Genomic DNA, 23,583 nt, shown 5'->3' with positions numbered 1-23,583 from the left:
AGTGCTTCCTCTCCCATGTTAGGGAACTTTTTGGCTATTATCTCTTGGAATATTTTTTTCTGTCTCCTTCTCTCTCTCTTCTCCTTCTGGTACCCCTATAATACGGATGTTGTTGTGTTTTACGTTGTCCCAGAGTTCTCTGAGACTCTCTTCATTTGTTTTCAATCTTTTTTCTCTTTTCTGTTCCGCATCCGTAATTTCCATTAATCTGTCGTCCACCTCGCTTATTCGTTCTTCTGCCTCCTGTATTCTGCTGTTAGCTGCCTCTAGTGAATTTTTTATTTCAGTTATTGTATTTTGCACCTCTTCTTGTTTAAATTTTATATTTTGTATCTCTTTGGTCAGTGTTTCCTGTAAATTATCCATCTTTGCCTCCAGTTTATTTCCAATGTCTTGCCTCATCTTCAGCATCAACAATCTAAACTCTTTTTCCTGGAGGCTGAGAATGTCCTCATTGCTTAGCTGATTTTCTGGGGTTTTTCCTTTCTCCCTCATCTGAGTTATAGTTCTCTGTCTTTTGATTTTTATAGGTTTTTGGTGTGGTGACCTTTTTACAGATAATAGAGTTGTAGCCTCTCTTACTTCTGGCGCCTGCCGGCCTTGTGGCTGAAGTCAGTATGGGGGCTTGCTGTAGGCTTCCTGATGGGAGGGACTGATGCCTGCCCCCTGGTAGGTGGAACTGACTCTACTCCCTCCTGTGGGTGGGGCTTAGTCTCTGGATGGGATTAGAGGCAGCTGTGTGCCTGAGGGGTCTTTAGGTAGCCTGTTTACTGAGGGGCGGGGCTGTGATCCCACCTAGATTGTTGTTTCCCCTGGGGCTTCTCAGGGCTGACTGAAGGGTAGGGCCAGATTTTCCCAAAAGGGCCCCCTCCAGAGAAAGGCAGCTGCTGAATATTCCCGAGAGCTTTGCCTTCAATGTCCTTCCCTCAGAGCAAGCCACATTCACCCCTGTTTTCCCAGGATGTCCTCCAAGAACTGCAGTCAGGTTTGACCCAGATTCCCTTGGAGACCTCGCTCTGCCCTGGGACCCAGTGCACGTGAAAGTCCATGTGCGCCTTTTAAGAATGGGGTCTCCATTTCCCCCAGTCCTGTGGAGCTCCTGTGCACAAGCCCCACTGGCCTTCAATGGCAGCTGCTCCAGGGGCTCTTTCTCCCAGTGCCAGGTCCCCACACGTGAGGGTTTGATGTGGGGCTCAGAACTCTCACTCCTGTAGGTGAGTCTCTGTGAACCAGTTAGTTTTCAGTCTGTTGAGCTTCCCACCTGGGAGGTATGGGGTTGTTTGTATCGTGAAATCGCCCCTCCTACCTCTTGATGTGGCCTCCTCTTTTTCTTCTGGAGGAGGGTATCTTTTTTTAAGGTTTCTGGTCCATTTGGGTGGAGATTGCTCAGCCTCTAGTTGTGAATTTTGTTGTTTTTAGGAGAGAAGTTGAGCTCCAGTCCTTCTATTCCACCATCTTAATCGTGTCTCCATCCTGAGTTTGAATCTTGGTGGTGGCATTTGTAAACTCTGTGCCCTTGGCAAGTTACTTTACCTCCCTGTGTCCTGCTTTCCTCATCCATAAAAGAGTTTTCTGATACTTTTGACATTTGTGGTTTCATTTTATTCTCACAGCAGCCTTGAGAGGTGGGTAGGTGGAGCAAATATCATCCCCATTCTGCAAACATTGCCTTGAGTCTCACGGCCAGTGCACAATGGCTGGATCTGCCACTGTGATGGTGGACCAGTCTCTCACTTGTGCTGTATTTCCATTTTCTCATCCTTCAAATGATGATGGCAATGATGATGATGATGCTTCTGCCTCTGATAGTGATGACCATGATGGTTGCCATGTACTGCAGGTTTACTCCATGCCAGGGGCTCTGATGGGAAACCATTCTTTGCTGTTTTATAGGAGAATAAACTGGGGCTGTGAGAGAAACTTGCCTAAGGCCACCATTCCTGTGATCACGGGATGATGTGGCAGAATGTATGTGAATGCAACTTGTAACTGTACTGGTGCTGCACAAATGTGAGTCAGATACAGCAAGAGCCCCCCTACTTACTGCCTCTAACTGGCCCTAGATACCAACTTAATCTTTCAACACTTAAATCAGGAAAATGCTTTCCTTTCTGTGTTAAGTCAAAGTGAACCAATACAAGCTCTGGTGTCCCCTTTTATCAAAGAAGTTTGTTCATGCTGCCTCTTGATAGGACCTTTTCACTTTTAGTCAGGCTTTTTGATGTTTAGATGATAATTTCATATTGCAATAGTTATAGTAGACCACACAAGGAGTGCAAAGGCTCTGAGGTAGAAGTGTGGTTGGTATGTTTAAGCACTGGGCGGGATGCCTGGAGGGAGGGGGCATGGGAACAGGTGGTGGGAGAGGAGAGGAAGTCAGATCATGTGGCCACAATGAAGCTTCTGGCTTATTCTCTGAGTTAGATGGGAAGCCTTTGGAGGTCTAAGGCAGAGTGACATGTTTGGATTTATGCCTCAAAGGGGGTTTTCTCGCTACTGTCTTCTTTTTATTTCCTCCCTCTTTCTCACTACCTGCTCCTAAAGTTTTCTCCTCAGAAAGCACGGGTAGCTTAAGAAATGATTATCCATTGAAATTGATCAAGTCTCATTGAGTTTTGATCCTTGTACAGGAAGGGTTTCCTAGCTCTTGATTCTGTCCTTTCTGAGGACCTGGAGCTTCTGATGAGGCTTCCGTCTATGTGAGGACTGACCAGCTAGTCTACTCCATGCCCAGCCCCAGTGCCTACTAGATGCAGGCTGGAGCGGCACATGCTTCACAGAGAGCATCTCAGAGCTTTGCTCTCCTCTCTGTTTATGAATCATTTATGCCCAAATAATAATGGGCTTTCTAAATGCTGGCTTGAGGTCTAAAAACATCTACTACATACTACCCTCATCTGGGAGCAAACTGTATTACTTGTTATTTTTAAAATACATGTGCACCAAAGTACAATATTGCATCTTTTCTCATATGGGGGCATGTGTGACAATGTGAAGGTCATTTTCCCTCCTTCAGAAATGGAAATAAATACCTTCTAAATTGAACCTCACTGGATTTTTTTGTCAACTCCAGTATTTTTTGTTTGTTTGTTTGTTTGTTTGTTTTTTTGGCTGTTAAATAACACAAGGTATTTACTCTCAGTGAAGATGTTCTTAACATTGTCTGCAGCATTTGAGCTATTTCTCTTAGGCACTTTCAACAGAAATATTCTATTGTATGCTGTCCTTTACTGATTTATTTTGTCACCCATGAGAGTAGGTCAGGGTACCATGACTTTTCATTTTCCAGGTTTTTATTTTCCTAGTCAGTGTGGATATAGTGAAAATATATAGTCTGAGAAATTAGGAAACAAATTATGCCAGATGTTCAACCTCTAAAATGATAGATGACTTGGAGGAGGTGTCTAACTCATGGAGCTTCTCATTATCATTGACCAAAGGATGGATATTGACTCTGTGATCTGGCTACCTTGGATGATTATTAGAATTGAATGCTGTTGTAGACATGGAAACATATGTTGGTATGTTCAAAACACTATATGAATATGAAATTATGGTGTATATTTAATTCTTCTATTTTGTGATCTATGAAGAGCATCCATTCCTTGAATCATTCAGTCTATACTTTAAAAAAAGAAAAAAACAAACCAAAATTGGTGCAAATAAGAAAAACTTTAAAGCAGAGGTTAAAAGGTCAAAAAAGAATATTTGGCAGATGCATGACTTATATTTGTTCCGCAAATTGGCTTCAGGCTTAAACTAGGAGATGCAAAAATCCTAAAAGATGTTCTGAAGAGGTTTTTTTTTTTTTCTTTTCCAAAGCTGCGAATCATATGATATACAATTTTATGCTGCATTTTGGTTAGAACCTACTTGATATTAATGGAGTAAGTGAAATGTAAAATGATATTCATTTAATCTTTATTGGAAAATTTGCTTTCAGAATTTGGCAGTTCTCTTCAGCAGCATAGATGAGGAGCTTAATGTTAATACTGTTTGGAAGGATTTTAAAAAATCTACAGCCAGTCTGGTTTGTAGCATCTGTTTTGGAACAAGGTGTTTGAAAATGCCATAAAGAGTCTTAGCCCTTAAGTCATCTCAATCTGTTCTTAAAACCAAGTGGTAGGGATTGAAAAATGTTTAAAAGGCAAATCCCCCAGTAATCCATTATCTGAAAAATGGTAGCAATAGTTGGTTACTTCTTGTCATTTCTTGATTGGGAAAAAAATATAATTTTGTCAACAGGCACAGCATATCCTCCTTCACCAACTTTTTCCTGGTGATAGTAATAATATTCATTGAGCATTTGAGCTTTGGCAGGTGGTGCAGAGAATGCATGGAAACATAACTGTTTTTTTCCAGAAGATTCCAATCTAATGAAAACTGGGAGTAAGTTCTCTTCCTCAGGGCCACTCTTGAGTATTTCCTTTCAAGTACCATTGTGAAAGAAAAATGTCTTACATAAAATATCCTATAACATTATAGGGGAAGTATCTATTTTGCCAGAGTATGTGATGCTCAAAATCTTTCTCTGAGATTTCATTTATATGACCCAAATTCAAGAGTTCTTTCCACCGAACGTGGACTAGAATTAGAAAAGTCGAGAAACTCCCTTGCCATCCAGAATATTTTTCCCAACCTGAGTGGCTGGCACATATGTTTAGAGGTGAATATTTAATAATTTTTCTGATGTAGGGACCACACCCTCCATCCTAAAATTATATGGTACACACTTTGATTAGACTTGATCTCTAGTTTAGGATCTTCCCCTATGGTGCCACCCCATCCCACCATATGTAGCATCAGGGCTTTTCCTAGGACACTTAGGGAGTCAGGCCCATGTTTGGGAGGCATTTTATCTTCAATTTTACTATTATTCAGTGGAAGGAAGAGAATTGAGAACAACCAAAGATCTTGCCTTATTTGTTTGGAAAGGCATGAGTAATAACACAGAAGAAATACTATTTTAGAAATGAGCCAGGAGTTCCCTGGTGGCCTAGCAGTTAAGGATCCAGCATTGTTACTGCTGTGGCGTAGGCTTGATCTTTGGCCTGGGAACTTCCACATACCATAGGTGCAGCCAAAAAAAGAGGAATGAGGCAAAAGCATGGCATTAATGTTGCCAAAGCTAGGAATTGTGTGTAGCTTCTTGCCCAGTGTAGTGAAATTCATTATAATACTAATTTTTATTATTATCTGTTATTGAGAATTTACTGTTAGACACCAAGTTAATGGCTTTACTTGCATTTTTCTCACTTTATCCTCTTAAAACTCTGAATTCGGAGTTACTCATAAGGTAACTTATACAAGTTAACACCGTTGATAGGTGGCTAAGCTAGTTTTTCTCTCTTTGAAATTCTTGCTGTTAGCCATTCCATGATATTCCTGTCTATGGAAATGATTCAGTAGTTGAGTAGATTTAAAAGGCCATAAATATCAACTTGTGAATCCACATCTTGAAAATTTTATGCTGGATAACTTTAGGTAAGGAAAATCAGCAAGGGCCAAGATGAGTTATTTCACTGGGGTTCTCAGCATTGTTTTTCATCATGAAATTTCATTCCTGACAAAACCAAGGTGGATAGGTAGACAGGGTGGTCTCTTAAATTTCTTTTCACTTTGGTATTTTATGATTCCTCAGTGCTCTTGGATCTTTTCCATGATCTCATATGAAATATCCTGTATTTGATTTTGCTCGCCATGACTACTAATAGTTCCATGTCTCCATTTCCCCTATTTCTGCAATGAGGATAACATATTTTTTTCTTACTTTTTGGGGATAATATAAGCTACTATTATATTACAACAAAAGTGTAATAGTTATATAAGTGCCTCAAGTTTATGCAGAAGAGCAGAAACAAAAATCCAAGTTATCATATCATTGTCATCTAAATCATTTACATTGAAAGCAAAAATTGAAAGACTCTTAGAGAACCTCTGTGGCACACTTAGCTTTATTGAAATTGAACAAATATTTTTTACAACCCCTTTTACAGCACATGTAAAATTTAATTATTTCATTATATTTTTACAGGTTGTCTTTTATCTGAGTAAGCAAAAATACGTCTTTTTTTTTTTTTTTTTCTTACTTAAAACATGTAGCCAGGATTCAAACCACGTAGCTCTGGTACCAAAAAGGCAACGGGTTATGAAAATCACAGTACAGTTTTAAAATTCTTTAAGTTAATTAAGGATATTTAAAACAATATTCACTTGAATTAACAGTAGAAATTATGGATCAGTTGACATTAGGACTAATAGTTACACCTACAATGAGAGCAGAAATGGAAAGTTCAAGCTGATAGGAGCTACACCATTCAGGACACATCATCTCCATAAATACTGTGGCTGAGAGGCTGCAATGGCTAAGTCACACTTGAGCACTTAATTGCACATAAATATAGCCAAAGCGAAGAAAATGTAGTGTGCTAACTTGGATCTAAAAGAAAATGGGCATTTATTTTTAAGAGGGCATACTATCAAATCAATTTCACAATACACAATTTAAATCCCCGAATACATCCAGGAAAGAAAAAGAATATTAAAATGCACACCTACATGGACAGTAAAGTAGAAATCTTTTGTTTGTGATTGATATTTATCTTTTTGTTGTTTTCTCAATAAGTAGAAATTATTTATGACTCACAAAAGGTTTTCTCAGGTGAAACACTAATTACAGACATTGTAAAGAACATAGCTCAGGAGGCTAGTTTTAAAAACGAGGCAGCATTTTCCTGAAAAAGTTTGGTCCTCGACTAACTATAGGCTAGTCATCATGGTCAAATGGTAAGCATTTTCCTTGTATGTGTGTGTCTGTGTGTGTGTGCATGTGCATGCGCACGCCCACCCTCACACCTGCATTTGTTCTAAACTAACTTTTCAGTATCAGAATTAGTCAAAACCAAACCAAACCAAACCAAAAGACAAATAGCCCTCAAGTACTTGACCTTGCATATCATGTCTAATTAATGCGTCATCTGAAAGAGCAATGCTAAAGACTATGAAGGGAATTATGCTCATGTGATTCTGTAACACCTTAATTTTGTGCAAACAATTTTCCTTCATTGCCCGGATAACTTGTCTTTATTCATGTAGGTGCCAGGAACCCCACTCCCATGTTCCTCCCTCCCCCCTCCCCCAGTCTTCTCCTCTGTCAAAGTGATGTAAAGACAATTTCACTGTGTATTTACAAGCACAACAGTTAGCAAGAATGTCCCAGGGTCTGAAGGGCACATCTATTTCTTGTGGACATCTTCATGCCGAATGATCTTGTATGTGATCCAGTAAAAGATGTTGAAAATGAGGAAGGCCAGTGGGAAGGCAGCTCGAGATATCGTGTCAATCCTTTTTGCCCGGTCCACAAACTTCTTCTTGATGGCGTCTGCATCTTTGGGGGGTTGTGGGAGCTGGTTGGCAGGTGTGGCCTTGACAGCTGTTCCATCTTTCACTTGGAGGCAGTGACCCATCCCATAACCACTGAAATTAAAACGACTTTCACGAGTAACATCTTCTTCCTGGAAGAATAAAGACAGAGGAAGCACAGACTGGTTGTCAGTCAAATCAGATGGAAGATGCCTAAAATTCTTCAGAAGTGAAAGGATAAATCAGTTTAACTGGTAGTGTGGGAGGCTTTTGGAATGGGGAGTTCTCTTTCAAGTTCACTCAATTATTCATGGAACAGATACAATTTGTTAACTTTTCAGGCTGAGAAATTAAGGGTAAAAATAATGACTGTGGTCATTTAAATTAATTAAACAGAAACACCTATATTATATTCAGCACTGACTTTCCCAAAATCTAATTTATTAATCCACAGCTTTGAAGAGACTATTTTAAAGCCAAGTCCCCAAATCCCAACATTATACTCTAAGTCTATGAAGACGACCATTCACTCACTCATTCATTCATTCACCCATTCATTCATTCAAAAAAGTGTTTACTGAATCCCTGCTGTGTACCTGACCCTGAACTAGGAACTTCTAGTATTTGTGGCCCATTCACAGCCCACTTCTTTCCATTGATGTTGGCTTAAATGTCAATGTTAGATCTAATATTAAACCCTTAAATGTATACCCTCCAGCCCACTAGTTCATCTCAGTTATATAGCAGAAATTAAATATTCATTGTTTGGTGTTGAATATTTCTACCGTGGTTAATTTTTCCAGCGTCAGTTTTTTTACATTGATTCTTTGGCTGTTCGTTTCTACCATATTTAAACATGTGTCTTTTTAGCTGATGTCAGTGGTATTTTGTGTGTTGATTATTTCTACTTGAATTAGATAAAAGACTGAATAATTGTAACCTCATGGTGAAGAGCAAATACCCAGAGTAGAGACAAATGTATGGAATTTGTGTGTGTGGTTTGGTCGCAATGGTAGGGTTGAAAATATGGGATTAAAATGACTTAAGAAAAATTTAATTCTAAATAGCCATCAATTGAATCATCTTCTGCAGCTAGATTACTGCTTTCTACAATATGGTGCCACTGCTTTGAGTCACCAAAGGTATTGCACTCTTTATTTTGCCAGAGAATAATATTACATTAATTAATTTGGTTATGTTTTCCAATAGACAGCAACATTTGGTATTAATTTCATTTCAGTGTTTATTGCATGTCAGTTGTGCCTTCACACATATAAAAGATATACTGAATGAAGGAATTTTAACATAATAATGAGAGAGAGCCCAACTGTAATCCAGATGGTACAGGAAGGACAAATTTAGATCAGGAAAATCAGGCCAAAGCTCTTCTAATAAAATAATTGTGAAACTACTCCTTTATAAAACCAGCTTCCCAGTACATTTATGTATATGAGATTGCCCGGCACTAGTTGGTTCAGGATACTCTTATTTCTTAACAAAATATAATACGGATTTCTTCATTCAACAATTAATTGTTGAGAGTTGAGTCTATGGCAAGCATTTTGCTAGATGCTGAGAAACAGTTAATGAAGTTGGACAAGAGCCCTACCCACATGGAACTTTCAGAACCCAGTGGAGGTGGCCACCCTAAAGGCATTATCATGTAAGGAAGCTGGCTAAGAAAACCCAGCCTGACATTAGAGTACTTCCATGCACTCAGCTATATTGCCTCTGTAATAGATTGTATTAGACTATATTAAGACCTCAGATTCAAATATTAAATCCGCTTTCTTTCCCCTCCATGGCATATGGAAGTTCCCGGGCCAGGGATTGAATCGGAGCTGAAGCCGTGACCTATGCCACAGCTGTGGCAACATCAGATCCTTAACCCACTGCTCCAGGCAAGGGATTGAATTCGCACCTCAGCAGCAACCTGAGCTGCTGCAGAGACAGTGCCACAGCAGGAGCTCCCTAAATCTGCTTTCTTTGAATGATACATTTTATGGGTGCAAAAGTTTCAAATAGGTGATGTATTTTTAAATGTGCCCTAAACAGATATATTAATTGTTATAGTGTCATTGGAAGACTTATTAGTCACTAGGAAGAGGGGACTTGTTAGTCACATGGGTTATAAGCAGTCATAAGCTTCCTACCTATTGCTAACTGGTAATTAGATCTTAACCAGTAATGTGAGAGAATTAGAAATGGTGCCACCAGTCAGAATGGCCATCATTAATAAATCGACAAATAACAAGTGCTGGAGGGGCTGTGGAGAAAAGGGAACCCTCCTGCACTGTTGGTGGGAATGTAAACTGGTACAGCCACTATGGAGAACAGTTTGGAGATACCTTAGAAATCTATACATAGAACTTCCATATGACCCCGCAATCCCACTCCTGGGCATCTATCCGGACAAAACTCTACTTAAAAGAGACACATGCACCCGCATGTTCATTGCAGCACTATTCACAATAGCCAAGACATGGAAACAACCCAAATGTCCATCGACAGATGATTGGATTCAGAAGATGTGGTATATATACACAATGGAATACTACTCAGCCATAAAAAAGAATGACATAATGCCATTTGCAGCAACATGGATGGAACTAGAGAATCTCATCCTGAGTGAAATGAGCCAGAAAGACAAAGACAAATACCATATGATATCACTTATAACTGGAATCTAATATCCAGCACAAATGAACATCTCCTCAGAAAAGAAAATCATGGACTTGGAGAAGAGACTTGTGGTTGCCTGATGGGAGGGGGAGGGAGTGGGAGGGATCGGGAGCTTGGGCTTATCAGACACAACCTAGAATAGATTTACAAGGAGATCCTACTGAATAGCATTGAGAACTATGTCTAGATACTCATGTTGCAACAGAAGAAAGGGTGGGGGAAAAACTGTAATTGCAATGTATACATGTAAGGATAACCTGACCCCCTTCTGTACAGTGGGAAAATAAAAAAAAAAAAAAAAGAAATGGTGCCAGTTGGTTTAGTAAAGAGAGGTCCAGACTAGGAACTTGGCTATTTGGGTTCTAGGCCTGGCTCCAAGGGTTATAAACTATGTTGGTCTTAGTCAAGGTATTTATTCTTTCAAGGGCTTGGAGACCTCATGCCAAAATGCTAAGGCTGGACTTGGGCTATGGGTCTCAGCTTTGGCTGCTTGGAAACTTTTACAGGTGTATCTATGACTGCCTCACCTCCCAGCCTCTTCCACATCAACTGAATCAGAATCTCTGGGAATGAGAACTGAGGATCCATGTTAAAAAAAAAAATTCTGAGGATCCTTATTTAAAAAGAAAAATTTCAGTGACTGTAATGTAAAATATTGGAAACCAGTAGCCTTGATCAGCTCTAATATCCAGCTCTCAAATGCTCAACCTATTTAATATTATTAAGTCTAAGATTACTTTTCAAGTGGAAACAATCCCTCTATATACATTTACCTTTATGTGCCTAAATTTACTCTGCTGTTTTTCTTTTCCATATCTGTAGAATCTTGGCAAATTGCTCTTCTCACCTCTATAAACATTTAAAAAGCCATGATTAAGTATAGAGTTCACTGCCTATGTGAGATAAGATTCTTTGAAAATTCCTGGGCCCCTGAAGAAATAGAAAGAGCATTTAGCTAGTAACCTGTTTTTAGCTCATAAAGCAAAAGGAAACCTAAACACATACATCCATGTTTCTTTTCAGACTGAGTCATTCATTTATTTCTGTAGTGTTTCTTCGCATACTGTGAATGGACAACTGAGAGATTAACTCATTCAATTAACTAGCAGAACTAGAGTAGAATGATGCCAGGTTAGGTTATTATTATGTCATACATTGCTGTGCAAACTGTCGGTGCTTAATAAATGTTTGTCAAATAATGAACAAAGGGAATTTTAAGAGAGTTTTCTCTATGCTTGAAAATACTTTCCTCATTCATTCAACACTTTCAAATTATGCTTCTGAACATAGTTACAACTAATTAAATCAATTCTTTAAAATTTTCCACCACAAAAATAAATCTGTCGTAGGTAGAAATTATCCATTTAATTTTTCATGTGCAGGAGATATGAATGCTAGTTTCAGGGTCTTCTTATTTACCATTATGACTCATTCAATGCATTTTAAATATAGAGCTTTAAATTACCCACATCAAAGGGTATAGTTTTGATTCAGAAGACATAATTGCAAGCAATTTGAATTTTTGTGTTATAATGAATGACTAATTGCCTTTATAGCAGGTTCAGAATAAAATGTTAATATGGCAAGATTCCTATATGAGGGCAAAATGGAGATGAGCTTGAGTCATGGATAAACTGAAGCTAAAATAAAGCACAGTCTGTAGGCACAGCTCAGTTGAATGTATTCACGGGGAGAGTCAGTTTGATTCTCTCCATAAGAAAAGAACTTAGGGCATACATTCTCCGCTTCTTCTAATTAGCCAGAAAACCAATGTCTTAATTTTTGCTGCTGACCCACCATCTTCGGTAACTTTGAGCAGTAAATACTTCTAGCTCACTGTTTTGTTATTCACTGATTAAGTTCCCACAGAGAATGAATCATCCAGTCAAAGTTTCAGTACATTCAATTTCTATATCCCACTTTGATAAAATCTCCCTAAATCCTGTCTGCTGTATGAAGCATTGCCATGGAACTATGCAGTTTGTTTGAGACTCACCATCTTATTTTATTTATCTTATCCATCAGTTTTTCTTATTGTAAAATTTACTCCTTCCTGGGTTTGGAATAGCTCTTGTCTAGATGTGAAATTGAACCTAAAGCTCACCAGAATTGCACTGTACTGAATTCTTTGTTATAAGCAAATAACTTCAATATAATTAAAGAATATGGGATTTATATAATGAAAGATTTCAGTGAGACCCAGACTTCCAATTTTTCTTTTCCGTCTTAGAAAGGAGAAAATAAAAGGACTCGTGAAAACTCAAGTAGGGGAAAACTCTTCATCCCTTTTCTCACCCAGATTCTTTGATTGAATCTTCATCATTCTGTTAGACTCAGAAATTGCTCAGTTGTAACCGAAGGTTGTAGTGAACTTCAGTCAACTCAAGGACATAATGGAATGTCCAGCCCTCCTTAGGAAACAGTGTGAATCCAAACACAAGCAGGTCTTCAACAAAAAAAAAAGTCCCCTGAGCAAATGAAGGCTGGACGATGCTTAATTCTAGGCCTGCCAATCTCTATCCCCTAGACTTGGGGAAGAGGGATATCCTTGAGACATTCTCAGTTCTGGTGGCCTCACTTTTCTCCTCTCTATGTCACGGGGACTTGGGAGTAGATATGAATAATAAGTAGATAGCATTTATTAATTATAATGATATACCATGCTCTTAAAACCACACTCAGTCCGCTCACCAAGCCACCCCTGCAAGTCACATGCTTTCAAGGGAAATTGAGACTGAGAGGAGGTATGTGGCTTCCTGAAGTTATATTGCTAGTAAATGCTGAAGCTGAAATTCAAATCGGACCTGTTGGATCCCCAAGCTGTCTGATTCCAAAGACTCTGGAAGTCTTTGGTTTTTATGAATTTGTCCCTATCAAACCCCAGTTGGCTTCCATTCAATTATGGAGGAAGAATCTGACTGAACCTAGTAGAAAAACAAATCTGAAATTAAATAAACCAAATATAATCTATGTTGCTTAATGAGATGTGGAGAAATGAATGATGAAAACTGTCACAATGTCATTTGGGGGCAGACAGTGAATAGCATTTTTTTTTCCAAAAGAAAAGCATGTCATTGGATCATCTCCTTTTCAGGATAGGATGATTGATTTTTGAATAAGAAGTTTCTGGTGTCCATTTCTTGAGCACTTGCCCTTTATGTATTTATATTTCCAACAAATAATTCCTTGAGTACCTTTTATGTGCCAGGTATGTGGTGGGCATATAGCAGTGAACAAAAGAATGAAGTTTCTTCTTTTTTGGAGTTTACATTCTAGTGGGGAAAAGAGTAACAAGTAGAGAAATTATGTCCACATGCAAACTTGTTTATGCATGTATATACACACATGTATACACTATACACAAGCATAGACAAACAGATAATGATGGATGCTTTGAAGAATGACAATCAAGGTAAGAGACTTAAGAGCAATGAGTGGCAGAGGAGTGGATGTTTTTGATTGAGTGGTCAGAAAAGGCCTGAGGGAGAGGCCAGGCCCTTTGCCTTCTGCCTTGGATCGAGTGGTGAACAAAACGGATGACTCTTGCCTTCAGGTCGTTCCCAGTCTTGATGCGAAGACAAACATTTGTGAAAGAATCACATGAATCCAGAATTACTAACTATGATAAGGGCTCTGAAGGAAAATTATAAAGTGTTTTAAGAGCTTATTAATGGAGGTCCTGGTCTAATCTGGCCGATAGAAGAAGCTTTGCCCCGAGGAAGTGATATTTCATTAGCGATCTGAAAAATGAGAGGCATTAAAGAGATGAAGGCAGAATCAAGAGATGTCTGAGATAGGAAGGTTTGCTTGCTACTGAGATATGGCAGGATGCCTCGTGGAATGCAGGGGGAAAGTAGGATGAGACGTTTCAGAATGACCCAGGGGCTAGATCACGTGCAGTCTTGCAAACCATGGTGCCTGTTTGGAGCTTTATTTTAAGAACCAAGGGAAGCAGAAAAATGAATAAGACTTTAGGTTTTGGGGGGATCATAGAGCTCTAAATAGAGAATGATATGAAATTCTTGAGATATGTATGAAGGTTTACTGGAGTGCAGATGAGCCTGAAGCCTTTAGAGTTGGAGAAGGTATAGATGGTTATACTGTTGAGCTATGAGGCAATGTGCAAATCAGCTATGATTCCCCTAATCTGAAAAAGACTCTGTAGCTCCCTATGGGTTTTTCAAATTCATTTCCTATGTCTTTTTCATTGTTTAAAATTGTTGGCTTCCCAAGTATATTAAAGAATAGGTACACAGGGATTCTGGATTATGATAGCTTATTTCCACTACAATCTTCACTCACCGGAGGGTAAGCTCCTGGGCATGTGCCAGAGTCATCCCTGGAGCCCTATTCCCTGGTACAATGCTGGGCCCTCGAGTTATTCAAACACTGTGCTTAAAGTGATCCTGTTGATTCTGAATAAGGTCTCAGAAAGGATGTGCTCCCCGGGGGAAGGGGAAAGACAGCAATTGTCTTTTAGTTGATTTCCCTTTCTTTGCCATTTGCAGCCCTTTCTGCAGCCTCTGGATCAGTCTTGCCCAAAGAACGTCCATCTTATTCCTTTCACTGCAGACTCCCTAACCTTCATATTATAGAGGAGCGAAGGAAACATGGGGATAGAATCAGAAAGGCTCAGATTGAATTCTCATCTTTACTACCTCCTGGATTGGTGAGTTTTAGACAGTCTTTCAACCATTTTGCTCTTCCATTTCTCCTTTAAAATCAAGAGATTAGCCATTTGGCCATTTTCTGAGTTTGAGTATAGGACTATAATGCTGACTTATATAGTCCCTTGAGACTAACCTCTAGCTGGTTGCTTCTTCCCAACAGCAGACTAGGCAGTATGCAAATAGGGGTCTTAATGTTTTCTTCCTCTCCCTGCCCTGTTATCTTCTGCTAGGGTTGGCGCTGTGAGCATGTGTACTGTGCCACACAGGGCCCAGTGCTTAGAAGGGTCGTATACTTGGTGTGATGCTTTGCTATAACCATCTTGAAATTCATAATGATTTTTGAACAAGCACCCCATGTTTTCATTTTGCGTTGGGTTCCCCAATTCTTGAAGCCAGCCCTGCTTTCTGCTCAAGTGGAATTGAAGGAATGCCTTGGCCTGTTGCTTCCATTCCTGGCTTCATACTTTTCAACAGTTTCTCATCTCCTTAGTGATCAGTCCCAAGATCCTTTGTGTGACAGTCAAGGACTCCTATGTCTTTCCTTAAACCTACTTCTCTCGTGGGGTTCCATGGCCTTTAGCTTTATTCTTTGCATAGAATACTCCTCTCCTCTCTTCACTTGGTGAGCTCTTGCATGTCCTTCAAGACTATACTCTGCCATCATCCCATCAAGATGCTTTTTCTTGACCCCTGAGCCTCGGCCATGGGTTTCTCCTCAGCTCCTGTAGCACCTGGTTACATGCCTTCATGATGAAACCTGTTGCATCATACTTTAAAATCAGCTATTTACATGTCAGTCTCTTTCATGTGACCTTCAAATGGAAGGACCCAGTTTTGCATATCTTGATAGCTGCAGAACCTAAAACAATACTTGGCTAAAGCTGCCTATGTTAAATACTATATATGCAGTAAATGCTTCTTCAGTGAATGACAGAAAGTCCTTCATAATATAAAAAATGCTTTCCTTTCTTATTTATTGTGTGGTTTATTTTTGCATATTGAATTTATATAAAATTAGGGCAAACCTAAACTCAACAGTGCCACTCAAGAACTGAGGTATTTATTATCTGTATTTGAAACACTGCCCATTTTTTTTTTGGCCCAGTGTTAAGCTAGTGAGAAGCCCAGATAGTGTGAAAATATGTAAAATTAGATCCATCTTATTAACAATCTTAGCAAAAAATGCGTACTTCTTTGCAAAGAAAATAAATGGAATAGACGAATACTTCAGAGTACAGAGAGATTTTTTTTCACTTATGCAGCTATTCACGAATCAAAATAATAAAGCTCAGTAAATGAAAAGCCAGTGTGTATCATATACATGCAAATATTTCAACAAATAAATGAGACCTAGAGAGTAAAATTCCTATAAATCTATGGTTATCACCAAACATCAGTCTAAGTCTTGAAATTTTAATTAATGGAAACTTTTTTTCCCCACAAATCTCTTAAATTACTACCTACACTATGGAACAGTGCACCATTTAGCCGTCATTACACAAAATGTTCATTGCCTCAGTCACACATGTTATTTTGACAAACCTCTGTGTGGTTTTTTGTTTTGGTTTGGTTTGGTTTGGTTTTTTTCAGTTGTGCTCAGGGTGCCTCATCTTCAGTTTACTACAGTTGATTGTGTTTAGGATGCAGTCAAACCAGATAACAACACAAGGAAGGGCTCCAAGCTGTTGAACTTTATTTATTTTTTGTCTTTCGTCCTTTTAGGGCATCACCTGTGGCATATTGGAGGTTCCCAGCCTAGAGGTCGAATCGGAGCTGTAGCCACCAGCCTACGCCACAGCCACAGCAATGCCAGATCCGAGCCGAGTCTGTGACCTACACCACAGCTCACAGCAATGCCAGATCCTAAACCCACTGAGTAAGGCCAGGGATCAAACCCGCAACCTCATAGTTCCTAGTCCGATTCGTTTCCACTGCACCACAACCGGAACTCCACCTCTGTGTGTTTAAAAAAAAGGAAAAAAAAAAGCCAGCAGGGTTTCTTATCAGGACAAAGCTCACCTCCAATAATGGGGGGGATGTGTGGACAAGAGATGAACAACTCAGTTGTGGTGTGTGCTAGGATTCCAGAACTGATGTTGCCATAGCCTTGAAGTACCTGGCAGGGGGTGGGACATTGGGAGTTGACCTGGGCTAAGCCCCCTAGTTGTCCATGAAAAGCCATCTTTTTTCTTCCAATGCTGAGTCTTTCTTGAACTCAAGGTTGCTTAACTATAGCACTGTTGACATTGGAGACCAGGTTATTATTTTTGTGGCACGGAACTATGCTGTATATTTTAGGATATTTAGCAGCATTCCTGGCCCCTCCTCACTAGAAGCAAGTAACACCCCTCTCCCGCAGCTGGGACAATGAAAAATGTCTCCAAACATTGCCAAAGGTGTTTGAGGGAGCAAAATTGCCCCTACTTAAGAAGCCCTGCTTTAGCATGAAGACACTGTATTTTCTAGCTTCCCCTGCATCTAAGTGGGGCCATGCAACACATCTAGTACCAGGAAATTCAAGCAGCTCAATCTCCAAACCAGAGCGAGGAGCTTACCAGCCCCTCCACTCCATGCTGGTCTGCACCACCCAGTAGCGGCTCATCAGAGTCATTTCCACCAGAATTATTGTGATAATCTTCTATCTGATCCCCTGGCTTCTAGACCCTTCCTTCCAGCAGTAATGTCTATTCTCAGTTCAACAATTAGAGGAATCTTATTAAAATGTGAGCTGGGTCAGATCTTCATTAGTCCTAACTCCAGTGCTCTCACCACAGTAAAAGCCACGTTCTTGTAAGGTCCTTTTACCTTTCAGAACTCAACTTTTGCTGCCCTCCCTCTGGTTAAGATACCAGCAAACATTTTCTGGAAAGGGCCAGTCCAAGATAAACATCTTAGTCTTTGTGGGCCATCCTGAAGTATAGGTCCTTTTCATGTACACTTTGAATCCAATTTTCTAAAGTAAAATATATACTTCACTCTATTTTGGACCATACCTCACCTATAGCACCCTATTTTAATGGACTTGAAATCATTCTTTAAAAAGAATTGTTTGACTTTTGGCTCAAAATCTATAAAGCAGAAATGTTTTCAGTTAATGTCAACTAAAGAGAGTCATTTAAGAAATCAGTAACATGGTTGTGATGTTTCAGTGCCTCAAGAGGGAAGCAGTGCCTTGCATATGGAAGTTCTTGCCTAGTGGTCTCCGTCAATTCTGGTCTGGCCAGAATGCTTGGAAGATGCACTAAATTCTAAGAAGCATGAAGGTGAACATCTTCCATCTGGAGTCTGAGCTGTTCGATTATTAACATAGTTTGCCATCTGTTCAGGATGCAAACAAAGTGAATGTTGAGACTGTCTATACAGTGCAGACTGGAGGGGACAAGTGATCAGAGAATGAGTCCACTGCCAAACTAAAAGCAATAACAATAGTAGCAACAACAAATCATATCAAGCATTTACTTGCTTTCTAACTTGGGTGATTGTGACAAAGTCTTCAGTCCATTATTATGCTTTAATCTTTGTACATAACATCTATACTTGGTGTCAAAAAGTGGTTACTGTGTGAGATAATCTGTTGTTTACCTGACACTGCCACTCGTGTAGAAGTGCCTGTCTAAAGCTGGAAAGAACTACATTTCCCAGAATTCTCTCCTTGATTGATTCCAGGTAAAGGTTTGCCAGTGAGAGGATTGTGGGAGATTTGGAAGGTAGAAGGGAAGCAGAGGCCATTATTTTGAAGAATCTATGGGGGTCAGATGAGGCTGCTTTGTTAGACACAGTGGCATTCCAGACCTTTCTGTGGGCTTCCATCTTATGATCCCACTTTGGATAAGGTAACTTCTCAGGTTTTTCTGTAAACACTTGCTTTTCCCACCAGAGCTTCAGCTTAAAGTTGTCTCCTAGCTATAGCCATCCAGACCTTCATTTCCTCATTTAGTCTCCCATTATATAAACTGTAATTTCTATAATAAACCCCTTATCCTAGTAATATGTATAGTGTCTGTGTCCTGACTAAACCCAACCAGATACAGATATACAGGTACTAGGCTTATGAGTATAAAATACCATGTCGATGCAAGTTACTATAGTTTCTTTTTTGTTGAATTAAGATTTATTGAGTATCATAATATACCAAACATTGGAAAGAAATAAGGGTACAAAAGACAGAGTCCTTCCCTTTAAGTCATTGTGGGATTGGTGGAGAAGTCTAGAACATGATGACCATTGGCTCTCAACCAAGAGTGATTTGTGCCCCCCAGGGGACATCCAACAATGTCTGGACACATCTTTGGTTGTCACAATGGGGCAGAGGGTGCTACTGGAATCTAGTGGGTAGAGGCCAGGATACTGCTAAACTTGCTACAATGCACAGCACAGTCCCCCGCAATAAAGTTAGGCAAATGTCAGTAGTGCTGAGGCTTGGAAACCCTGATACAGACAAATGATTCCAATCTCATGTGATATCTGCTATGGTAAAGGAATGTACAGGCCACAGGATACTATGGAAGAGGTAATGTCAGGTTAGAGTAATCAAAGGATAGTTAGAGGGCAATTCCTGCTATAATAATACCACAAATGCACTGCCTCTGGAAGATAGACACGAATATTACAGATATGTTACTGGAAAGTGACCTATATAAAGATAGCCTCATTTGGTTAGTTGAGCCTGCTTTTTTTTTTTTTTTTGTTTTGGTTTTTAGGGCCACATTCATGGCATATGGAAGTTCTCAGACTAGGAGTGAATTGGAGCTGCATCTGCCGGCCTATACCACAGCCAGAGCAATGCTAGATCCAAGCTGCATCTTCTACCTATGCCACAGCTCAGGGTAGTCCCGGTTTGCCGACCCACTAAGCGGGGCCAGGGATCAAACTCGCATCTTCATGGATGCTAGTTGGATTCGTTTCTGCTGCACCACAACAGGAACTCCCTGAGCCTACTTTTTTAAAAATTGAAGTACAGTTTTATATATTATTTTCATATTCTTTTCCATTATAGTTTATTACAAGATACTGAATATAGTTCTTTGGGCTACACAGTAGGACTTTGTTATTTATCTATTTTATATATAGAAGTTTGTATCTTCTAATCCCAAACTCCTAATTTATCTTTCCCCTTTGGGGGAACTAATTTTGTTTTCTATGTCTATAAGTTTCTTCTGTTTTGTAAATAAATTTGTGTCGTATGTTAGATTCCACATATAAGTGATATCATCTACTATTTGCCTTTGAGTTCGCTTAGTACGATCATCTCTATGTCCATCCATGTTGCTGCAAGTGGGGAAATTTCACTCTTTTTTTGATGCAGTAGTACTCTGTTGTGTATGTGTGTGTGTGTGTGTACACACATATACATAGCACATCTTCTTTATTGGCACCTACTTTTTAATGCAGCTACAGAGCAGCTCAAAGACACTTGTCTGTGCCATTTGGTCCGGTGTTAGTCTCTTTTCATCTTCCTGTATCTTAATCAAGGAGAATTTGTTACAAAGGACTGAAACCTCCTCATGACAGCTTAAGTGGGGGAACTTCTTAAAGAAATGACTATAAGAATATAGTAAGAAAATCTCCTAAGTCTCCACGGATAGAGAAGATACAGCTTGTAAAGGTAAGAAGCCTGGCTTCTAGATCCAGGACTTCTGGTTTCCAGTCTTGGCTCTGCCACTAAGCAGTGTGGGAGCTGGGTGATTCATACAGACCTCTACGTGCCTCAGTCTCCTCTGTAGTAAATGGGGGAATAATACCATCTTCCTTATAGGGGCTTTGAAAGGATTCACTGAGCTAATGCACATTAAGGGCTTATAACTGCAGTATACAGTATGTACTCAGGAAATGTTAGCAATGGTGAAGATATTGATGATGGTGTGAACAGGGCTACACGGTCCAGGACCTCCAATGTGCAAGTCAGAAAATGAGATGATTCTCAATCTTGCAGGTCTGTTATTCTCCCCCATTTCTGCTTTTCTCCTTTCAACTTCCTTTACTTATGCATATTACAAGCGGGCCATCCCCAACCTCAGCCCTATGGGAACCTTTTCAATTAGAACAATCTAGAACGTCATTACTATCATCTCATTAGAGCCCTCTTTCTTCAAATTCTTGAAAGAGAGAATGCCATTGATATCCCAGCTTATGGACTATTGTCCTTGAGTTCCTGGATAGGAAAGGGGGTAGGAGATAAAACAAGACAGCCTGAGTGCAGGCTAAGAGGCAGGTTAACATCATGATGAAATCATCCAGGTGTGACTTGGCGAAGCTTGAGGAAGGTTTGACAGAGGGGCAGTGAGGCAGAGCCTGAGGGCGCTGAATGTTCCTGGAAGCACACCACACAAGGGAGCCCAGAAGGAGCAAGAGAGGCCGGCCTTGAAAAAACAGATGAGCCTGGCTCACACGACAGGTGTTTTCAGAAGAGTGAAGAGGATCTATGGTAATGGTTCCAAGGTTGCTAATCCAAAGCCATCGGTTGATGTTACAGGGAGACAGAATTCAACTCAATGTGAGCAAGAACTTTTGACAACTCCCTGACTGAACATGGAGCATGACATCAAGGTAATGAATTCCTTGTTGCTGGAGGTACTTAAGTGTTTAATCATTTGTTGGCGATGTTGGGTATTGATGTAACATGTGGGTTAGGGAACGAGATGACCACTTACATACCTCCTCATTGTGGGAGTCTCTGTGTATGAAAATTGCTAAGGTAAGAAGTCCAGGAGGGCAGACCACATTGAAGGGGCTGATCCAAGTGCAGAAAAGCTGTATTTAATAAGCCGTGCCCTCCTTGACTTCCTGGAAGTTTCTGGTCATTCTGATCCCATTTAGAAAAATCCTGCTCTAGTGTAATCAACCCACAGCAACAATTTGGTTGTGTGTTTTCTCTTTCATTTATTTTTGCCTTGCAAAATATTTTATCACTTCTAAGGGTTTCATTTGACTAGCAAATCCCTTGCTGCTGTTATAATTTTGAAGATTCTAATATAGAATATATGATAGATCATATAGAATAATGAACAAACCCCAAATAGTAATGTGTAACTTCATATTATGTAGAGAGTTAGGCACAGAATGGATGTGTTTTTAGAGGTCTGTATAAGATGTTTGTGGAGGCCCCTCTTATAGCCAGGTTTGACTGCCTAGAGGCTTTACGCCGTAATAACACCCTTCCAAAGAGCACTGCTTTTTTCTCCTCTGCTCTCCTCATCACTCAGTTTCTGCTGAAAGGAGGTCAGAGGGAGAGGAATCAATGCTGTTGGCCATCATACTTTGGTGAGCTGTTTGTTTCTGCAGGGAGCTCAATAAACTTAAGAACTGAGAACTCAATCAGTAGGATCGGCTCTATATTTGGTTTTGGCCTTGATCTCTTCCTACCAACTTTGAAGAGGCAGGTTAACATCATGATGAAATCACCCAGGTGTGACTCGGCGAAGCATTAGGAAGGTTTGACAGAGGGGCAGTGAGGCAGAGCCTGAGGAAAGAGGCGTCGCTGGCCCATCACTTCACCACTTTCAGTAGCTGCAGAACAAACACATTTTCTCCAGGTGAAAAACTATAAACCTGCTTTCTCTGGCCAGTCATATTTCTTTTGGAATTTGAATGATCCCAGTCAGCTAGGTCTTCTCTGAGTACGGACCATAGGTTCTATTTTAAAATTAGCAGTTCCTGGAGTTCCTGTCGTGGCGCAGTGGTAAACGAATCCAACTAGGAACCATGAGGTTGCGGGTTTGATCCCTGGCCTTGCTCAGTGGGTTAAGGACCCGGCGTTGCCGTGAGCTGTGGTGTAGGTTGCAGATGCGGCTCGGATACCGCACTGCTGTGGCTCTGGCATACGCCAGAGGCTATAGCTCCGATTCGACCCCTAGCCTGGGAATCTCCATGTGCCGCAGGGGCGGCCCAAGAAAAGGTTAAAAACAAACAAAAAAACCACAATCGAGGCTCCATTCTTCTGGATCATTATTTAGTTCTGCAGATCAGCCATGCCCTAACTCTCTTCTCCCTTCCCTGCATCCATTGGTTCCTTCGCACTTTCAACTATAGCTTCTTGTAAGCCACTCGTGCCAAAAAAAAAAAAAAAAAAAAAAAAAAAAATTTTAGGAAAATGGAAAATAATGGAGGGATGTTTTTTTGTTTTTTGTTTTGAAGTATCTGTACTGCATCTCCAAGATCTTCACTCCTCTCTGCTTCATTACTATGGTTACCAGATTTAAGATTTAAGACAGCAAATTTTCTGTAGGCCCAGAGGGAAGATCGATTATAGTAAGCACGGAAGACAGGGATTGGGCACAACTCAAAAATACCTGGTTCCATTGATCTAATTGCCGACCAGTCGAGTTTCTTATTAAGACAGTGTGCCTTAAGGTATGTAGCCCAGGATGTGGTCCATAATGGGGACTCTGCCTCCTTCTCCTTTTCTTTTTTAAATTATTTTTTATTTTTAAATTAAAGTCTAGTCGATTTACAGTGTTGTGCCAATTTCTGCTATACAGAATAGTGGCCCAGTCATACATAAGCATACATTCTTTTTCTTATATTCTCTTCCATCATGGTCTGTCCCAAGACACTAGATATAGTTCCCTGTGCTGTATAGTAGGGCCTCATTTACTATCCATTCTAAATGTTACAGTTTTTATCAACCAACCCCAAACTCCCTGACCTTTTCCTTTTCAAAGATGCCAGCACAATAGTTGCAATCAGAGGCAAAGAAGAAATCTTATATGGCAATAAGAAGACATATTTTCATAGAAAATAGATTTCAGTCCTGGGTAGGTGTGTCTTTCTCCCAGTGTGCGACTCCTTCTAAGGCAGGTGTCACATCCAGTTGAGAATGACACAGCTTCCACACTACAGGCAAAGGTTACTTCCTGGTGAGCCTACAAGG

At 40.0% G+C, this 23,583-nt stretch overlaps 1 protein-coding gene across 4 annotated transcripts in view; it reads right to left on the bottom strand.

Moving 5' to 3' along the window:
* The window catches only part of GLRA2 (glycine receptor alpha 2), a 176,842-nt gene continuing 159,291 nt past the window's right edge, over positions 6,033 to 23,583 (bottom strand). For all 4 annotated transcript variants that reach the window (XM_021080515.1, XM_013985912.2, XM_021080517.1 and 1 more), the window contains one exon: positions 6,033 to 7,514. In XM_021080515.1, the coding sequence (XP_020936174.1) occupies positions 7,236 to 7,514 (279 nt within the window). In that variant the 3' untranslated portion in view covers positions 6,033 to 7,235. The remainder of the gene's footprint in view (positions 7,515 to 23,583) is intronic.

This window comes from Sus scrofa, chromosome X (genome assembly GCF_000003025.6).
Source record: "Sus scrofa isolate TJ Tabasco breed Duroc chromosome X, Sscrofa11.1, whole genome shotgun sequence".
Lineage (NCBI taxonomy): Eukaryota > Metazoa > Chordata > Mammalia > Artiodactyla > Suidae > Sus > Sus scrofa.
Note: the sequence above shows the minus strand (reverse complement) of the source record. Positions and strands in the feature narration are given on the sequence as shown.